The sequence below is a fragment of the Nicotiana sylvestris genome, chromosome 7 (genome assembly GCF_000393655.2).
Source record: "Nicotiana sylvestris chromosome 7, ASM39365v2, whole genome shotgun sequence".
Lineage (NCBI taxonomy): Eukaryota > Viridiplantae > Streptophyta > Magnoliopsida > Solanales > Solanaceae > Nicotiana > Nicotiana sylvestris.
In genome coordinates, this window is record NC_091063.1 from 17,327,040 (window position 1) to 17,344,351 (window position 17,312).

Consider the following 17,312-nt stretch of genomic DNA (forward strand, 5'->3'; position numbering starts at 1 on the left):
GGTATTCTTACTTGCCCTAGTTTTCATCTGTGCAAAGAAGTACTTAGAATTAGAATCACCATAATCAATCCATGTTGCTCAAGATTTCTGCCTCAATATCCTTTCTTCTATAGTACTCCATTTCTCCAACTCATTTATAATCTGTTTCTCCTGCTCTATCAACATCTGATTGAAAGGATCCAGGACCATATTAGCTTAAGTACATTCCAACCTCTGCCTGATTTGAGTCAGTCTTTGCTCATAACTTGCCATCTCATTGTTCCGTCCTTTAGCCTCATCTTTTAGTCTTTGCAGCTTCAGCCATATAAGTAGTCATAGGATCCTGCTCATCTTGTTGTTGCTATAATTTTTCCACCATAGGCCTAAAATCCTTATGCTCCATTGTTACCATGTATAATTTGAAAGTCTTGGGATGGATAGTTTTCTTTTCCATAATTGACAATGATTGGAGAGTGATCAGAAACTCCAGGTTCTAGAAAATCAGCTTCCAGATGCCCATAACTTTTAGTCCAGCTGAAATTACTAAAAGCCCAATCAATTTTACTGTATACTCTATCATTTGCTTTTTGCTTGTTACACCATGTATAGAAACATCCCTTTGTTCTTAATGGGGTTAGCTGCATATTGTCAATACATTGCTTGAAATCTTGTACCTCGCTCCTTGTCACTAGTTGTCCTAACCTATCATCTGTGGTTTAAGACATTGTTGAAATCTCCGCTGATGAGCCAAGGTATTTGAATTTGACCCACTGATATCTGCAAGTCATTCCATAGACTTACCCTTTTCTGTACCTTGTTCCTAGCATATACTACTGTCAACATAATCAGAGAATTGGTTACTGGATCTTCCACTGAGCATTGAATGAATTGCTCATGAATCTGGATTACCTTAAATATCAAGTTTGTCCTCCATAACAACCATATCCTTCCATTTGTAGCCTTAGTGTAATTACAGCAATATCCGCAATCTTTAGCTACCTTATTCACTATATTTTTTGCCTTCCTTTCCTTTACTCTAGTTTCTAGACACTCAAGAATGTCTACTTTATTCTTTTGCAAAAAGAGTCTTAACTCTACTGCTTATAGGGCTTATTCAGTCCCCTTATATTTCAAGTGCAAATGATCATGGTGGTTTTGGATAGGTTTAATAGCAGCCCCATCTCCTTGTGCAGAGCTCTGCCCACACTCTCCCAATATTTTGAACCTATTAGTAGTGTTGGCCTCATCAGAGTGAGTCCGCTATAATGCAGCTAGACTGTGCTGACCCCTGCCCTCTTCATTTCTATTTATCACCTGCACCCTTTGAGTAGAGACATTCTCAGATACTGCCTTCTGTTTGCCCTTGTCTGCCTCATTTTGTAGGTTTTCTTCATCTGCCCCCTCTACTACATCTCTCTGCTCTTGTTATTCCTTTGGTTTTTATTCCTGTACTACTTTCTTCCTTCTGCCCCTATTTCTTCTTTTAGGAGCCTTGAATTCAGCCTCTTCATGATTCTGGTGATTAGTCCTCCAACATTCAAATTTGTCATGGCCAAAGTGAACACATTCACTACAAAATTTTGGCCTCCATTCATAGAGTATTTCCTGCTTCCTAGTGCCAGAAGAGGTAACAAACTCTATACTCTCCAATAATGGCTTAGTGATATCAACCTTCACCAAAACTCTGGTATGGAAAATTTTGTTCAAATCAATTGTGAATCTTTAGTATACATAGGCAGTGCTATAGCACTAGCCATTTTGCTCAGTGCATCAGCAGTCCAATATCCAACAGGTAAGCTAGGGAAATGAATCCACAATGGGATTGTTGTAATACACTTAGGCTCAAAGTGAAAATCAATTTTCCAATTCTGCAAAATGAAAGGTTTGTTGTGATACGAGTATGGACCTGCTTGCATAACTAAATCCCTCTCCTCAGTTGTTGAAAATCTAAACACATAATAACTATCGTTGTGATACAGTATTTGAGATTTTGAGACAAAATCCCAAACAGAGTCAATATAAGTCTCCATAGATTTCTCATACGGAGCATCACTAAGGACATATCCAATTAAGGCAGTAGCCCAATGGTCATTCAACTCTCTTACATTTTCCTCAACAATTTGAATAACTATCTTACCATCTCGATGACTTGGTGGAACATATTCCAGTTGCATTCCTATCTGAGAGTTGCGATTATGCTGTTTGAGCTCCTTTGCATGTTGTTCCTACTCCTTTCCAGTTGTTGTTGTTGCTGCATGTTGTTCTAGATCTGGAGATGGTTGTACAAAATATCCAGCTTCAGAGAATTGTAACCTTCGCGGACTTGTTGGCAATTGGTCCTTACACTTTTGAATTTCCTTCTCCTTCACTAAGTCAGTATTGTTCCATTGCTTATCACTGTTATATTCATTCTCAGTAATTAGCTCACTTTCCTCTCGAATTGGTTGGAATCGAGTGGGAAGGAAGCTACCAAACGTTAATGGAGTGAATGTTTGCATCCCTGAAGTCGCTGGAGTTACAGGTAGACATGTGATTTTGACCCTCCCCAAGATTTTTCATATTTTAGTATGTAAATATTTAATTTAGGCCTAATATTTCTATTTCAACTAATTTTGACTCTTTTACTTTATTCCGTCACAAAAAATAAAAATTACAAAAATATTTTAGTTTATGTATCTTTCATAAATTTAAATTAAAAAAATACAAAAATAGTACCTTATTTTTTATCTTTATATAATCTTGAAAATACAAAAATAGTCACAATTTTAAATTGTAATTGTGTTCTTGTTCTCAAAAGAAAGAAAAGGTTTCAAAAATATATTTTTAACGGGTCTACTCTATCCTTTTCAAGTTAAGGATTTTAATAAATAAATTTTGAGTAGTTAGTATTATTTAATCTTTCTATATTAGTCAAGTAGGAGTATTATTTACTTTGTCTATTTATTACTTTCAAGAAGAAACAAAAAAAATGGAGCTTGTTAAAGATTCTCCTTCATCAAATTTTTGCAACAAACTCATGTGGTCACTCAATCCAAATTGAAGATGCATGTTACAATATCACCTGGACATTCACATTTTTGTTGGGGAAAAGTATATTTTTTGTCTTGTATCAATATACATTGAAATTTTAGTTACATGACATTTCTATTCTTCTTTCTTGCACACTACAGATACGTCCCTTTCCAAGGCAACAGAATTATTCCCTACAGCTCACACCCCTATCTCACTTTCATTTTCCCTCTCTCTCATCTCTTTTAAAAAGACAACACACTCACACACAGAAAAAAAAAGCAGAGCACAAGAAAACAGGAAAAAATAGATCTGGAAAAGGATAGAAAACGAGCAAAAACAAAGAAAAGGGGCAGCAACATTAGATCTCTTTTTCCTTTCTTCTTTACTTGGTTTCACTCTTACTGTGTTAACACCATGAAAAACACAGTCATAAAACCTATTAAAGCTAGTTCTTCTCCTCCAAAAATCCATTGAGAAACCTCCATTAAAATGCTTAAAAACACCCCTAAACTTCAGCTTTGAATCACCCCAAAACCACCTTTTACATAACTGAAACGTCACCTTTGTAACATCATTTTTTCAGCTGTAAAAACCAGCTTTGAAGCACTGCTTTCTTAACCATTTTCAGCCATCGAAGTAGCCAAAAAACGACCCCAAAAGCTGCAAAAATGCAGCAGCTCTGACCCTACTGAGACGAGGCTCTTCTCGAGGCCGCTAGTGAGGCTTTCCGGTTAAGTCGAGATCGCCTGCGAGTTGTTTATTCCGGTTCACGGTCCATGTTTCAGATTTTGTTCAATGCTCTTGGTCAACCATGGCTTGTGCACATATGCATACTTGAAATTCCTTCTTAAATTGGAAGACGAGTCGTTTTGCTTGAGGTTATATTCCAACTTTGTTCATTTTTATTTCAGATCTTATTTCTTATTGGTGTGCAAATAATATTTGTCTAGTTTAATTTACTCCATGCTAAATGAGAATTTATCATTTTCTGGTATTATAAAGATTAGCTCATGGCCATTTTAATTTATTTATAACTTTTACTATTATACTTGTTTGGTATTATACATTGTTTGAGTTGTTTTGTTTAAACTGGAATTATAGAAATTAGTCTAAGCATATTTGAAATGTTAAGGAAATATGGCTCATATGGGAGTAGCCTATCTGATGCTACCGATGTAAATAAGAATAGGATTTTCTGTAGTAGATCACATTCATGCCATAGCAGAAAAGTTTTCATTGGTATAGATGGATCCAAAGAAGATGTTGTTGTTTGTTTTTCTCCTTTTGGGCTCACTCGGCTAGTGAACAGAAATATACTGAGGGAAATGTCAAGTGTCAACTTGTTCATTCCAGTTTACATGTAAACTTGACTGTAAATGATGACAGCTGCTATAACATTCAAGTTTGGGATGCTATAGTTGACGAAGTTATAGGTTGTAGTTTTCATGATTTTTTGTATATGGTCACAAAGGACGGTATTGCTGTAGTTCTGCCTCGTCTTTCACTTCCCTCGAATTTCTATCCTGTCGAAGCAATTGGATACCAATAGTCTTGTTATAGTGCTGGCTCAAAGTATGGGATGCATAAGCTTCATGAATTTGAAAGCACAAAAGACTTTTTTCCCATGGAAAGTGGAGCTCTTGGATAAGGCTCTCTTGTACGATGGGCCTGAAGTGGCATGATCGTGATACGTAAATCTTCAAATCCGGGTGCGCATTTCATGTGACCCAACTTTAATTTCCAACAAGGTTAAATAGAACGTGTCGTGAACCACGGGTGCATTTCATGTAGCGTGGCTTACGATGTGTTTTAAATAACCTTGAATTTTTCCAAAATATTAAAAGCGGCTAAAAAGTTAAAAAAAAATGCACAATAGGTTTAAAACGTGTAAAAATCAAATAATTAGGCCAATTGTAACAGGTGAGCGACCGTGCTAGAACCACAGAATCCGGGAATGCCTAACACCTTCTCTCGGCTTAACAGAATTCCTTAGCTGGATTTCTGGTTCGCGGACTATAATACAGAGTCAATCTTTTCCTCGATTTGGGATTTGAACCGGTGACTTGGGACACCATAAAATTATCCCAAGTGGCGACTCTGATTTTTAATAAAAATAAGTCATGTTTCGATTGTCACTTAAATTGGAAAAACTCCCTTATATACTCCCTTCCGGGGGTGTAGGAAAAAGGAGGTGTGACAGTAACGGTCGCTGTTACTGGTTGTTTACGCCTTCTAGCCATTGACGGTGCAAGTTAGCCTACCTTGGCTTAACGTGTGCCGAGAGCATTTCCTCCCATGAAGGATTTTTCCAAGAAAGAATTCATGCAATGTGACGGGCTTTTGGAACTTCGGCGATAAGGCACTCCTATTCTTCTCCTATTCTTGTGTCCCTGTCTCTTGAGGGAGAAAGAGAGGCCCCCTTTATTGTCTTCTTGCCTCCTATATATATATATATATATATATATATATATATATTATAAATATTCCCCTTTGTCCAACGGTCTTTACCCAGAACAACCTATCTCTTGACTGTACTTTATATCGCTCCCCTTAAGTATTACGACATATATTTCGCTGTACAAGCTTTCTAATAGCTCGATCTCGGTATATATATATATATATATATATATATTATAAATATTCCCCTTTGTCCAACGGTCTTTACCCAGAACAACCTATCTCTTGACTGTACTTTATATCGCTCCCCTTAAGTATTACGACATATATTTCGCTGTACAAGCTTTCTAATAGCTCGATCTCGGCATTGGCCGGGTACTCGTCGTTATTACACCTTGTAGAGACGATCATAGCTTAGTCGACCCCTTAACATTCCTTTTAGAGCTAATCCACATATGGTCAGATTTTGACCCATATAGAACCATGATTAACTACCAAATGAGATTTAATAGGATAAGTGTTATTTAGTCACAAAGGCAATAAGGGAAATTAAATATCCTAGCTAGGTTTTAATCACATAGAATCCAAACTTTTCATCTAGATAATAATTAATTAATAAACTTGCATTCACTTTAAACCTTGAAATTGGTTCATAGTTATGACATCACTTATTTGAAGAGTTTGGCTTATCGAAGTTAACCAAAAATTTGGTAAGTATCTATATCGTTAGCTCTATGTGTAATCAATTTCAAATTTTATAATCAGATTATATTTGTAGCGATTTAATCATTTAAAGTGTTTGAAATTTGAAAGCAAAGTAGATGTGAGTTGAAGCTAATTTCATGGCCTGCTACTAGTGGTCCATTAGAACATTTAATTAAATGTACCTAATCTGATCATATTATTAGGCCAACGAGACTTTTTTCTCCGTAAGCCAGCAATTACGAGTATTACATTAATTAAACGGAACTGATTAATTTTATTAATTTCTAATGTTAAACCAAATAGGTCCAAATTGGAGCCGAGCACAACAACCTTGCATATTTTCGCATGGCACAGACCAGGAACTCGGTAGGTACTTAAATGAAAATAAAATCTAAAAAAGTTCATAAATTTCAAATATTTACTAAGAGATCAGGAAATAAAATAATATTTTTTCAAAGTCGAAGTGATCAAGAAACGTTTGTAGACAATTAAATTTTTTATTAAATTTAAATCCATACAAAATTTGGATTTTACCATGATTGGATATATACTAGACCAAACAAATATTATGGGCTAGTATGATTAAGTCAATTATTTAAATCTAATTTAATTGAATTAAATAAAAGTCCAATAAAATTGGGCTAGTCCATTCTTCCATCAAAAGGATCGGCCCATAGGCCTCCAGCCCAATGACACACTAGGGTTTTCTTGAAAGCTACTCTACTCACACCTATATAAAGGGGGTCACAGGGTAAGAAAAGAAGGAACAATCAAGTAAGCAGGAGGAAATGCTAAAGAAGCTCTGGAAAACAACATCAAGGTCAAATCCCAAAGGCGAACTGAAATCATAGGCGATCGGCTTCAAATCTTCTGCTCATGATAACCAACACTAAATCCCGGTTCGTGACGATCTTCAAAATGTTCACGATGCACCACAAATCTGAAATCTGTCAAGTTCAAGATCAAGCTCTCAAGCTCTTGAACCATCATTTGTAAGGAGAAGAATCTGAGGACTACATTTTTTTGGATTTGTTTTTAGAGATTGTAACCCTATCACTTGAAATCGAATATAATGTTTGTCGCTATATTTTTTGTCTTGATTATTATTTTTCAGGAACGAAATTTAGTTGTTAAAATATTTTTCCTCAATATCAATTCGAAATACGATTTGACGTTTCTTGACAATCAAATAATTCAAAAAGATCCATAAATCTTTTGCTCTAGAGATACACCACTTTGACCCTCGATTAAAGAAACAAAAATGAGAGATTAAGAGAAGTCGTTTCTCATGATCAATACAAAGTGTTGCTCGACTTTCATAGAAATTAAACACATCTCAATTAAGTATGCATCAACCTACGTTATAGAAGAATCAAGGAATCAAACAAAAGTGTATGGACTAAGCTTCCGCTATATATGGGTCCGGAGAAGGGTCGAATCACAAGGGTCTAATGCACATAGCTTTATCCTGCATTTGTGCAAGAGATTGTTATATGGCTCAAACTCGTGATATCCCGGTCACATGACAATAACTTTACCAGTTACGCCAAGACTCCTTTTCAAACAGAAGTGTAATCATAATTGATTAATAATTTTACTTTTCTTAAAAAAATCAATGAAATAAGATTCATGTTATATACACTGATACTGTAATGATTTTTTTATATTATCACTATAATGAATACTAGGGGTGTACATAGGTCGGGTTGGTTCGGATTTTACAATTACCAAACCAAACCAAACCAATTGTGTCGGGTTATTAAATCTAAAAACCAAACCAAACCAATAAAACTCAGATTTTTCACTCTCGGTTTTTTTCGGATTTCTCGGGTTATTCGGATTTTTTCGGATTCTTTTTCCGGTAAAATATTCGTAGAACAAAACAAATAAATTGTGCTCAAAGTATTTCTTTAGTCCTAGTAAGATACAACTATATAAAGTATTTTTCAAGAAAATAATACAAAATATGAGATATGTCATGGCATTATCCTAAAATATTCAACAATAAAGTCAATAAAATTATGTAATATAAATATTGCTAATTAAAAAATAATAAAAAATAAACATAATCTAAAAGTACTAAGTCATGCTAAAATAAGTAAACTAATAAGGGAGTATTAATTACATGACTAAACGCTAAAGGAAAAATAAAAATAGGTTATTCATTTTTATCTAAATTATTGCAAAACAAAAAATAGATATTCAATACATTCTCGTTCGTAGTATTGAATTGAATATCTTTAATTTGTTAGCATTAGTATTGATTTGATTTTTGTTTGAGTTTTTGCTAGCACTACTTAATTTACTATTGTTAATGGTGCATTTGCATCTATACCCGCTTTTTGTGTCACGTTTTAACTTGTGTCCGCTTTGCAAAAAAAATTGCAAGCGTACCCGTTTTTTCGCATAACTTCAGCATACGGGGCTGAAGTAACAAAGGCAATCGCGCAAAACTTCAACATTCTAGTAGTCGGGCCTGAAGTTCAGCTCTAGAGCTGAAGTTTTTGTTTTGTAACTATCGAACTTCAACTCTAGAGCTGAAGTTTTTGTTTGTAACTGGCGAAATTTTTGTTTGTAAGCTTCAGCTCTAGAGCTGAAGTTTTTGTTTTTTAACTATCGAACTTCAGCTTCAGCTCTAGAGCTGAAGTTTTTGTTTTTTAACTATCGTACTTCAGCTCTAGAGCTGAAGTTTTTGTTTGTAAGCTTCAGCTCTAGAGCTGAAGTTTTTGTTTTGTAACTGTCGAACTTTAGCTCTAGAGCTGAAGTTTTTGTTTGTAAATGGCGAACTTCAGCTCTAGAGCTGAAGTTTTTTCTGAAAAAATAAGCTTTTTATGTTATCGTCCGCCTTAAATATATGAAACTGGAGTCTAATGGATACTTGAAAGTGTATGAGTGGCAACGTCAGTGGAAAGAAGTGGATGATCTCCTGACAGGTACAAGGTACAGGATAAGGCCTTGGTCTAGAAATAGTAGAGTTTTATATTCTACTGTAGAGTGTCACTGAACCAGAGAAAGGCTTCATAGCATAATCTGCAATCTCCTTCGTCTCTATCCAACTAACACAACTACTGCAAATATCTCGTGTATCATTCTCTAGCTAGAAATGGTGCAACCACAGGGTTAGAACATTGTATATCAACTCGGATCTTCGTTTCTATCTCTTAGTCCTTTTTATTAAGGATTATTTATAACCTCATGCGATCTGTTTGATACCTTACTTTTGCAGAAAAGGGAGAAGGAGAAGTTTGAGAAAGAAGAGGCGGATATAACTTTGAGGAGGAGAAAGGGTGCTGAAGTTGTTTAAAAAGTGGGTACAAGTTAAAAGTTTTTAAAAAAATGGGTATAGGTTAAATGGGGGCGACCAAATAGGGCGCCGCGTGCAATTTTTACAATGTTAATGACTATAAAACTTATTGGAACATTCAAAATTTCTAAGTCCAACCTTGAAATAATACCTCAAAAGATAAAATTATGAAATCTTTTAAGAAATATTTATAAATTAAATCACAGTAATTATATTTATATATTAAATATATCTAAAAAATTTATATATGTAATGTCGGGTTGGTTTGGTTTCGGTTTGACTTTCTTTATTCTTTAGTTAAAACCAAACCAAACCAATTATGGTCGGGTTTTTTTTCCAACACCAAACCATAGTCGAGTTTTTTTCTCGGTTTGACTCGAATTATCGGGTTGGTGCGGTTTGTCGATTTCCTTTGTACACCCCTAATGAATACTATGCTATAATATGTTACTTATTATTATTTTAGGTTATATAAATATATTTTTCGCATCACAGATTTTAGAAACCCCTAAAAAATTAAGTTAAATCACATGTTGAAATTTCATGAAAGGCCAAAAATACTAGGCAATTTATAGCTTGTTTGGTCAAGTTTGTTTTTGGCCAAAAGTGTTTTTTCTTTTCTTTTCAAAAGCACATTTGCCCTCAATTTAACGTTTTTGGCCAAACTTCTGAAAAGAAAAAAGTGCTTTTGAGGAGAAGTAGAAGCATTTTTGGAGAAGCCGAAAAAAGTAGCTTTTCTTCAAAAACACTTTTTTGAGAAGCACTTTTGAGAAAAATATACTTAGAAGCAGTTTTTTAAAGCATGGTCAAATACTAATTGCTACTCAAAAGTGTTTTTCAAACTAATTAGCGACTTTTAAAAAAAAAACACTTCTTAAGCTGATTTTGAGTAAAATCAATTGAGATGCGTGCAAGCTATCCGACAGCTACTGTCATTACAGCGCGAAACACGTGGTTTTGTCTCCAGTATTTATTTTTTGTGGTCTAATTTTGGTAATTAATTACCCTTGCCTACCAGTCACTATCTGGGTCTACATATATATACACTGAAGCTTCTTGACCATCCCAACTAACTTCCTACTTAAATTTTTTCAATTCAGGGCCAACTGTAGATCAGTGTTTCTGATTTTTCCCGGATCGAGCAGCTGGTAAAGAATTTATCTTTTGCATTTCTTCTTTTGATTCAACGATGTTACTGATAATTTTATATGTTTTATGTTCTATTAGTAAAAGAAAGAAAAATAAAATTGATGGGTGTTCTATGTTTTTTCCTCTTTTTTGTTTGTTTATTTGTTTTCAATTGATCGGTGTTTTGTTTTTCGTTCTAATGGAAATTGATGGGTGTTTTATGATATGGGTCAACGTTTTTGTGTGTTATTACACGTAGTGTCTTTGTTTTTTCTTGTTGTTCTTATAGTTGGTTGCTTCCAGTTTACTGTTTCTTAAGCCGAGTGTGTTTTGTAAACAGCCTCTCCACAAGCTAGGGGTCAGACCTCACTTGTGAGATTACACTAGGTTGATGTTGTTGTTGTATGTATTCCTGAACTCCAGAAACAGCCTCTCTACTCCTTCGGGCAGGGGTAAGCTACCCTCCCCAGACCTCACTAGAGGGATTTTACTGGGTTGTTATTGTTGTCCTCGAGCTCAGGATTGACTAGATGATTTTAGTTGTTAATTGCAATGTCTGCTTGACTTATGGTGAATTATATATTTTCCCCACGTTAATCATGGGTCTAATAGATCATAAATAAAGATTTTGCTTTCTCATATCAGTAGTAGCTATTCCCATACTATGAATTAAAGACTTCTTATCAATGTTTAATCTTAATCATGTTTATAAAATATAACATCCAGTAATCTTCGACAGTGTTTTCCTGGGTGTATGCATTTTTCTTTTCAGGAACATCTGTTATCTTGGAACTTTAAGTCGTTCTTTGCCTGAGCTACTTTTTTGGAGACGAGTGCAATCTTCTTTAGTTTGGCGTGGAAATGGAAAATCGTGGAAAGAAGGTGTTGCTTACTTCCAATGGTGATGACATTTGCAATAACATTGCTTACCATTTAGCTCAGAGGGGTTGCCAGTATGTACTTTCCCTTTTTTAAAATGCATAGAACTCATCCTTTCTTTCACACACGCGCACGCATAGAGAAGAGAGAACGGTTCAGTTTGTCATGGAATATAGTATAGGCACTCTGATACTCACATTTCATAGGCACAACTGCTTGCACAAACATAAGCTCTACTTAATCCTTTTGTTGGTTCTACCGCTTAGGTTGGTTTTGTTGGGAAATGAGAGCCAATTGAAGAGTGTAGCAGAGAAGATAAAGCATTCTCTAGAGGGTAGCATTGCAGTGGAAGTTGTGGGATTGGACATGACGGAGGATAGAGAAAGTGCTTATGAGGAAGCTGTGGACAAGTCATGGAAGATATTTGGACATTTGGATGCTTTGGTTCACTGCTATTCTTATGAAGGTACAACATGACATTTATTTCAAACAAATATCTTAATTATCTTTATTCTTTAGATACAGAAGGATGTAAAATGACAATGATATAGGTACTTCTCTGTTTTATCCAGCATATGAACTGAAAATAATCACGCGCGAATTGCTAACTAATTTTATCAACTTAATAACACAATAAAGGGTTTGGCAAATCATAGCAGATTAGGATTTGATTAGTGAAGCGATTATATCGATAATAGGTATCTTTATATTGTGAATAGTTTTTCTCCACGTGTGTGAATAGTTGAATGTCAAGTTTCTTCTGTATGTGGGCTTAAATAATATTTGATGTTTGTTCATTCATGTTTTGAGATTATTAAGTTGTTAGAAAGTGAAGATGTGACTTGGTTCTGAACTGTGGAAGTAGCGAAACTATTAAGGATCGACTGGTTTTCAGTATTCTAACTCCATAGCTGCTATCAATATCATGGTGCACATGGGAATTACTTACTACAGGTGTTGTAAATTTCTTGTATAGTTGAACATGTACGAATAGATTGTGATGTAAACTAGCTGACCTCGTATTTTTTTGTGGTTGTGAGTTGTTTGTCATTATATCGAACAAGAAAGATATTTTTTTTTGTCCTCGTAATGTGTTAATATGAATTAAGGACTATGTGCTCTTGTGATGACCCAAAGGGTCATCTTGTATTTTAGAATCCGAATCCGGGTTCCGAGGCCTTGAAAACCTCATTTTCTTTCTCCTCGATTTGCGTGCGCAGTCCGGGTGCATTTCCAGAAAGCCTTTTATGTGAAATTTAAGAAAAAAATATTGAATTTGGCCTTTAAAATTGATTAAAGCGGACTTCGGTCAACTTTTTGGTAAACGGACTCGGACTCATGATTTGACTGTCCCGTATGGTCCGTAGTAAAATATGGGACTTGGGCGTATACCCGGAATCGAATTCCGAGGTCCCTAGCCCGAGAAAAGAATTTTTAAAGAAAATTGTTTGCTAGAAAATATGAGGACTTTTGGAAATGAAATGGTGTTGTGATCTTGATGGTATCGGGCCCGTATTTTGGTTCCGGAGCCCTGTATAGGTTTAAAATAATATTTAAGTCGAATCTGTGAAATTTGGTAAGAATCGGAGTTGAGTTGATATAAATCGGACCCTAGGTTAAGAAAATAAAATTTTTGAACTATCCTATGAATTTCATGAGTTTTGGTGGTAAATTTGTTGTTTAAGATGTTATTTTGATGATTTGATCGCACGAGCAAGTCCATATGATATTTTTAGACTTGTGTGCATGTTTGGTTTGGAGCTCCGAGGGCTCGGGTGAGTTTTGGATAGGCCACGGAGTGATTAGAACTTAGGAAAAACTCAGCTGTGCATCTGGTATTTTGCACAGGCCTCTGATGCGAGATCAGGCTTCGCAATTGCGAAGTCTGCCGGCCTGGGAAATGCGACAATAATGTCGCAAATGCGAAGAAGGCCTGGGAAGGCCAACCTCGCAAATGCGAAACCTTGGCCGGAATTGCGAAGGCCCCAGAGGTCACATTTATGTGTCGCAAATTCGAAGGCAGCAGAAATTGTGAACCCCTGATCGCAATTGCGATAACTGCGCCTTTTAAGTGAGAGTTAGACGAGATTTTCACTTTATTCTTCAAAATTTCAAAAACCTAAACTCCTAAAGACAATTTTTCTAGAGCAAGTTCTTCCCCAAATTATAGGTAAATGAATCTTAACTCTTTTTTTTCAATGTATTTCATCTTTTTACATGATTTCACTTCAAAATCTAGGGTTTTTCATGGGAAATTGGGTGTTCTTGTGTAGAAATTAGGATTTTCAAAATTTGGGGATTTAGACCTCAAATTGAGGTCGGATTTCAAAACCAATTGCATATTTGGGTTCGTGGGTGAATGGGTAGTCGGGTTTTGGTTTGAACTACGAGTTTTGACCAAGCGGGCCCGGGGCCTTTTTTTACTTTTTGGGGAAAACATTGGGAAATCTATATTCATGCATTAGAATTGGTTTATTTAGCATTTATTGATGTTATTAAGTAAATTATGACTACATACAATCGGATTGAAAGTGGGACCGAGAGGTAAAGCGGTAATTGAGGCTTGATTTTGTCCGTGGAATTGAGGTAAGTGTTTGGTCTAACCTTAGCTTAAGGTAACTGCCTTCAGTCCAAGGAGACCAAGGTAGATCTGCTGGCATTCGCAGAGCCTGAAATCCCCCTTTCCCCGCTTTAGTTTTTTGCTGTCTCTTTTCATTTCGAGAACAGTTGTACTTTTCTTTCTAAACCAATGTTTGTAGAAATTCGTAAATGTTCGCGAAATTGTGACACCAGATCATTGGGGTAGACATGTATTGGAGTATTTTGAATTGTTATAACACTTCCGCACTTTATATCTGCTTAGCTTTAGTTACTATTTACCTCTGTTTGGGTTAATTGCTAATGTGTTAAAATCATAGTAGTCGGCTTGCCTAGCTTTCACGAGTAGGCGTCATCACGATCCCGACGGTGGGAAATCCGGGTCGTGACAGCTCTATTATCTTGAAAATTACGGAATACTGTAGAATCTGGATTTGGTTTGTATGTTATATCTAATTCTAGACCTGCAGTTACGAAGTTCTTTTCTTGCAAAGAGTGCCCAGCCATAACAATAGTAAATCTTATTTTACCTACCTTGACTCAGAAATTAGTCTCATTCCAGTTTCATGAGAAGAGAAAATAAGTATTTGAGTGATCCATTGTCTTCTTGTTGTTTTAATCCAATCCTTTTGCCTTTCTGTTTGAGTGACCACACCCTTCTCACTTTTTATCTCTCCCATATCCCAATGTTAATATACCAAATGTAGACTAAACTTTGTCAATTGAGGGCAGTTTGAGTGATGTGTGTAAAGGGAACTTGTTATGTGTGGCTAGAAAATACAAGTTGTAGTCCTGTATTAAGCAAGGAAAAGCATGCAGGGACTGCTTCACAAAACCTACTTCTGTGTTGGATAAAAGTTAGTTGATGAGAGAGAACTTAGATATAATAGACGGAGTGGGCCCAAAAGCTTGTTAACTGATTCCGTCTCATACATTTGACCCCATAAGCAGGACCAAGCATGTAGCCTCCAGAAGTAGAGCTCCTTGTTTTGTCTTAGTATTATGTTATTAATAGGTTTTGGTGCTTGCTACTCTGTTCATGGCATGTTTGTTTATAGATGTGTTTGGCCTTTGTTTAGAGGTGCGTCATGTTTGACAGTAAGTTTATTAATACTTGTCATGCAATGAAATAGGGAAAATGCAAGATCCACTGCAGCTAGTTGAAGACGAGTTCAAAAAGATTGTCAAGATAAATTTTATGGCTGGATGGTACCTGTTGAAATGTATTGGTAAAAGAATGCGAGATAATAAATCCGGAGGATCCATTGTATTTCTGACCTCGATCATTGGTGCTGAGAGAGGAATATATCAAGGAGCTGCTGCTTATGGTTCATGTGCGGCTGGAATACAGCAGCTGGTTAGGGTAAGTGACTTTTTTTGTTCTCCTATGTGTTTTGGATGCATGATCAGATTGTGTAAGACCATGTTCCATAAAATTAGATGGGACAAGACATTACCCCTCTTCATTAACATTTTCACTTTATAGTTCCTCCTCTTGATCACCCCTCTTTTCCGTCTAATTACTAATTTATTCGGTTAGACATGTGTTGTATCATCTTTTATTGCATCATGCCTTGGAGGTTGTTTGGGATTTCCCAATTGTGGAAGAAATTTCAAATTTTCGGACAAATTATGTTGTCTAATATGGTATATTAGTATCTCTGAGTTTACTATCTTTTGCTCGAGCACTAGGAAAACTCACACCATGACATCTCCTCAAATTGAATTATGACCCTCCCTTTTTTGGGGGGTGGTTGGGAAGTTTGATTGCCATGTGGGATTTACTTCAATAACGGATAATATACGGATTTTCAATTTTTATATATCTTTCATTACTGCTTGTCTCAAAGTCGGAAGTAATTAGCAATATTTGGGAGGGGAGAGAAGGAGGTTTTGGTTCCAGTTGTAGGATATTGACTATCGAAGGCTCCAAGGCGATTGAAAATTTGGGAGGATCATCAATTTATCTCTGTAGTCCCTGGATAGAGAGGTCTGTGAATGTTAGAGAAGACTTCAGTTTCCATGGTATCTTTTGAATTGTTCTTCGATATAGCAGTTCTCGTGTTAGTTAGTTCTCTTGTTTTCTTTTCTCCTGAATTGTTTTAACATTAGTCTCAGAATCTTACCGGAAACAGTCATATTAGATTCTACCACTAAACTAGCTTTAACTTCCGGAGCGATGCTGCTTCCATTATATATTAGTTCCACTTTTTGTCTAATTATGCTTATTTTGATGATAATATCTGTCTGCCTGCTCAGCTATCTGCACTAGAGATGGGGAAGCACCAAATTAGGGTGAATGGCATATTGCGTGGCTTGCACCTCGAGGATGAGTATCCTATGTCAGTGGGAAAGGAGAGAGCAGAGAAGTTGACCAAGGAAGTAGCACCTCTAAATCGATGGCTTGATGTTAAAAAGGATCTGGCATCCACTGTCATCTATTTAATCAGTGATGATTCACGATACATGACCGGAACTTCCATCTTTGTCGATGGTGCCCAGTCTCTAGTAAGGCCTCGTATGCGCTCATATATGTGAATTTCAATAGACACTGGCATTATATTTTGTCCAATAGGACATTGTAATGTTGTGTAAAAGCACAAGGATTGGTGCAACACCTTTTAAATGTTTATCTGGTAAGGTTGATTTATATTTTTTCCCCTTCTTGAGCTATATATGCATCTTGATTGGTGTTAAATTCAAGTTAAAAGAGTTACTTTTGGGCAAAAAACAGCTTAAACAAAAACTGAAAAATTGAGCTTATAGGTTCAGCTTTTCGATTTCTCAAAACAAACACGACCTGAAGTTGCTCTCTAGCTAATATATTTGATTTTCCTCCCACTAGTTAGTAAAGTAAAATGGTTTGCTCTCTAGGAATAGTTTTTCTTTGTTTTTTCAATAAAATTACTTCAGCCATGGTTGATGTCGACCGCTAATGACATAACCTGAGTGATAGCCTATTTTATGAGTAAACAGAATGTACAAATCATTATTGGAATGCAAAAAACACAAATATATGAAATCAACATATGTGGCAAATGAAACATGCTACAATCTCTCGGATTTATGATTGAAATCACTAACTCATAAAGGTTATGCAGAAGAAAATTTTCAACTGCGAAAACAAAAGAACAAAATAATATGACTGAAGTTTGCCAATGAGGCTAAAATATAAATACTTAAATAAATTCTAAATCACCCCCTTTAAATCCAAAATATTGTAGAAATATGATACTTTTTGGGATGGTTCTCCGCTGGCCTTATGGGTAAAATTTTAAAGTCAAAAGTTAAAAGTGTACGCATAAGGCAA

General features: G+C 35.7%; 1 protein-coding gene across 1 annotated transcript; it reads left to right on the plus strand.

Moving 5' to 3' along the window:
* Positions 1–10,413: 10,413 nt before the first annotated feature.
* Positions 10,414–16,663, plus strand: LOC104245103 (uncharacterized). The gene is made up of 5 exons (XM_009800672.2): positions 10,414–10,545; positions 11,298–11,478; positions 11,671–11,870; positions 15,136–15,365; positions 16,262–16,663. Exons 2-5 carry the CDS (start codon positions 11,387–11,389, stop codon positions 16,538–16,540), a joined length of 801 nt encoding a protein of 266 aa, XP_009798974.1. The 5' UTR covers positions 10,414–10,545; positions 11,298–11,386; the 3' UTR covers positions 16,541–16,663.
* The last annotated feature ends 649 nt before the right edge of the window (positions 16,664–17,312 follow it).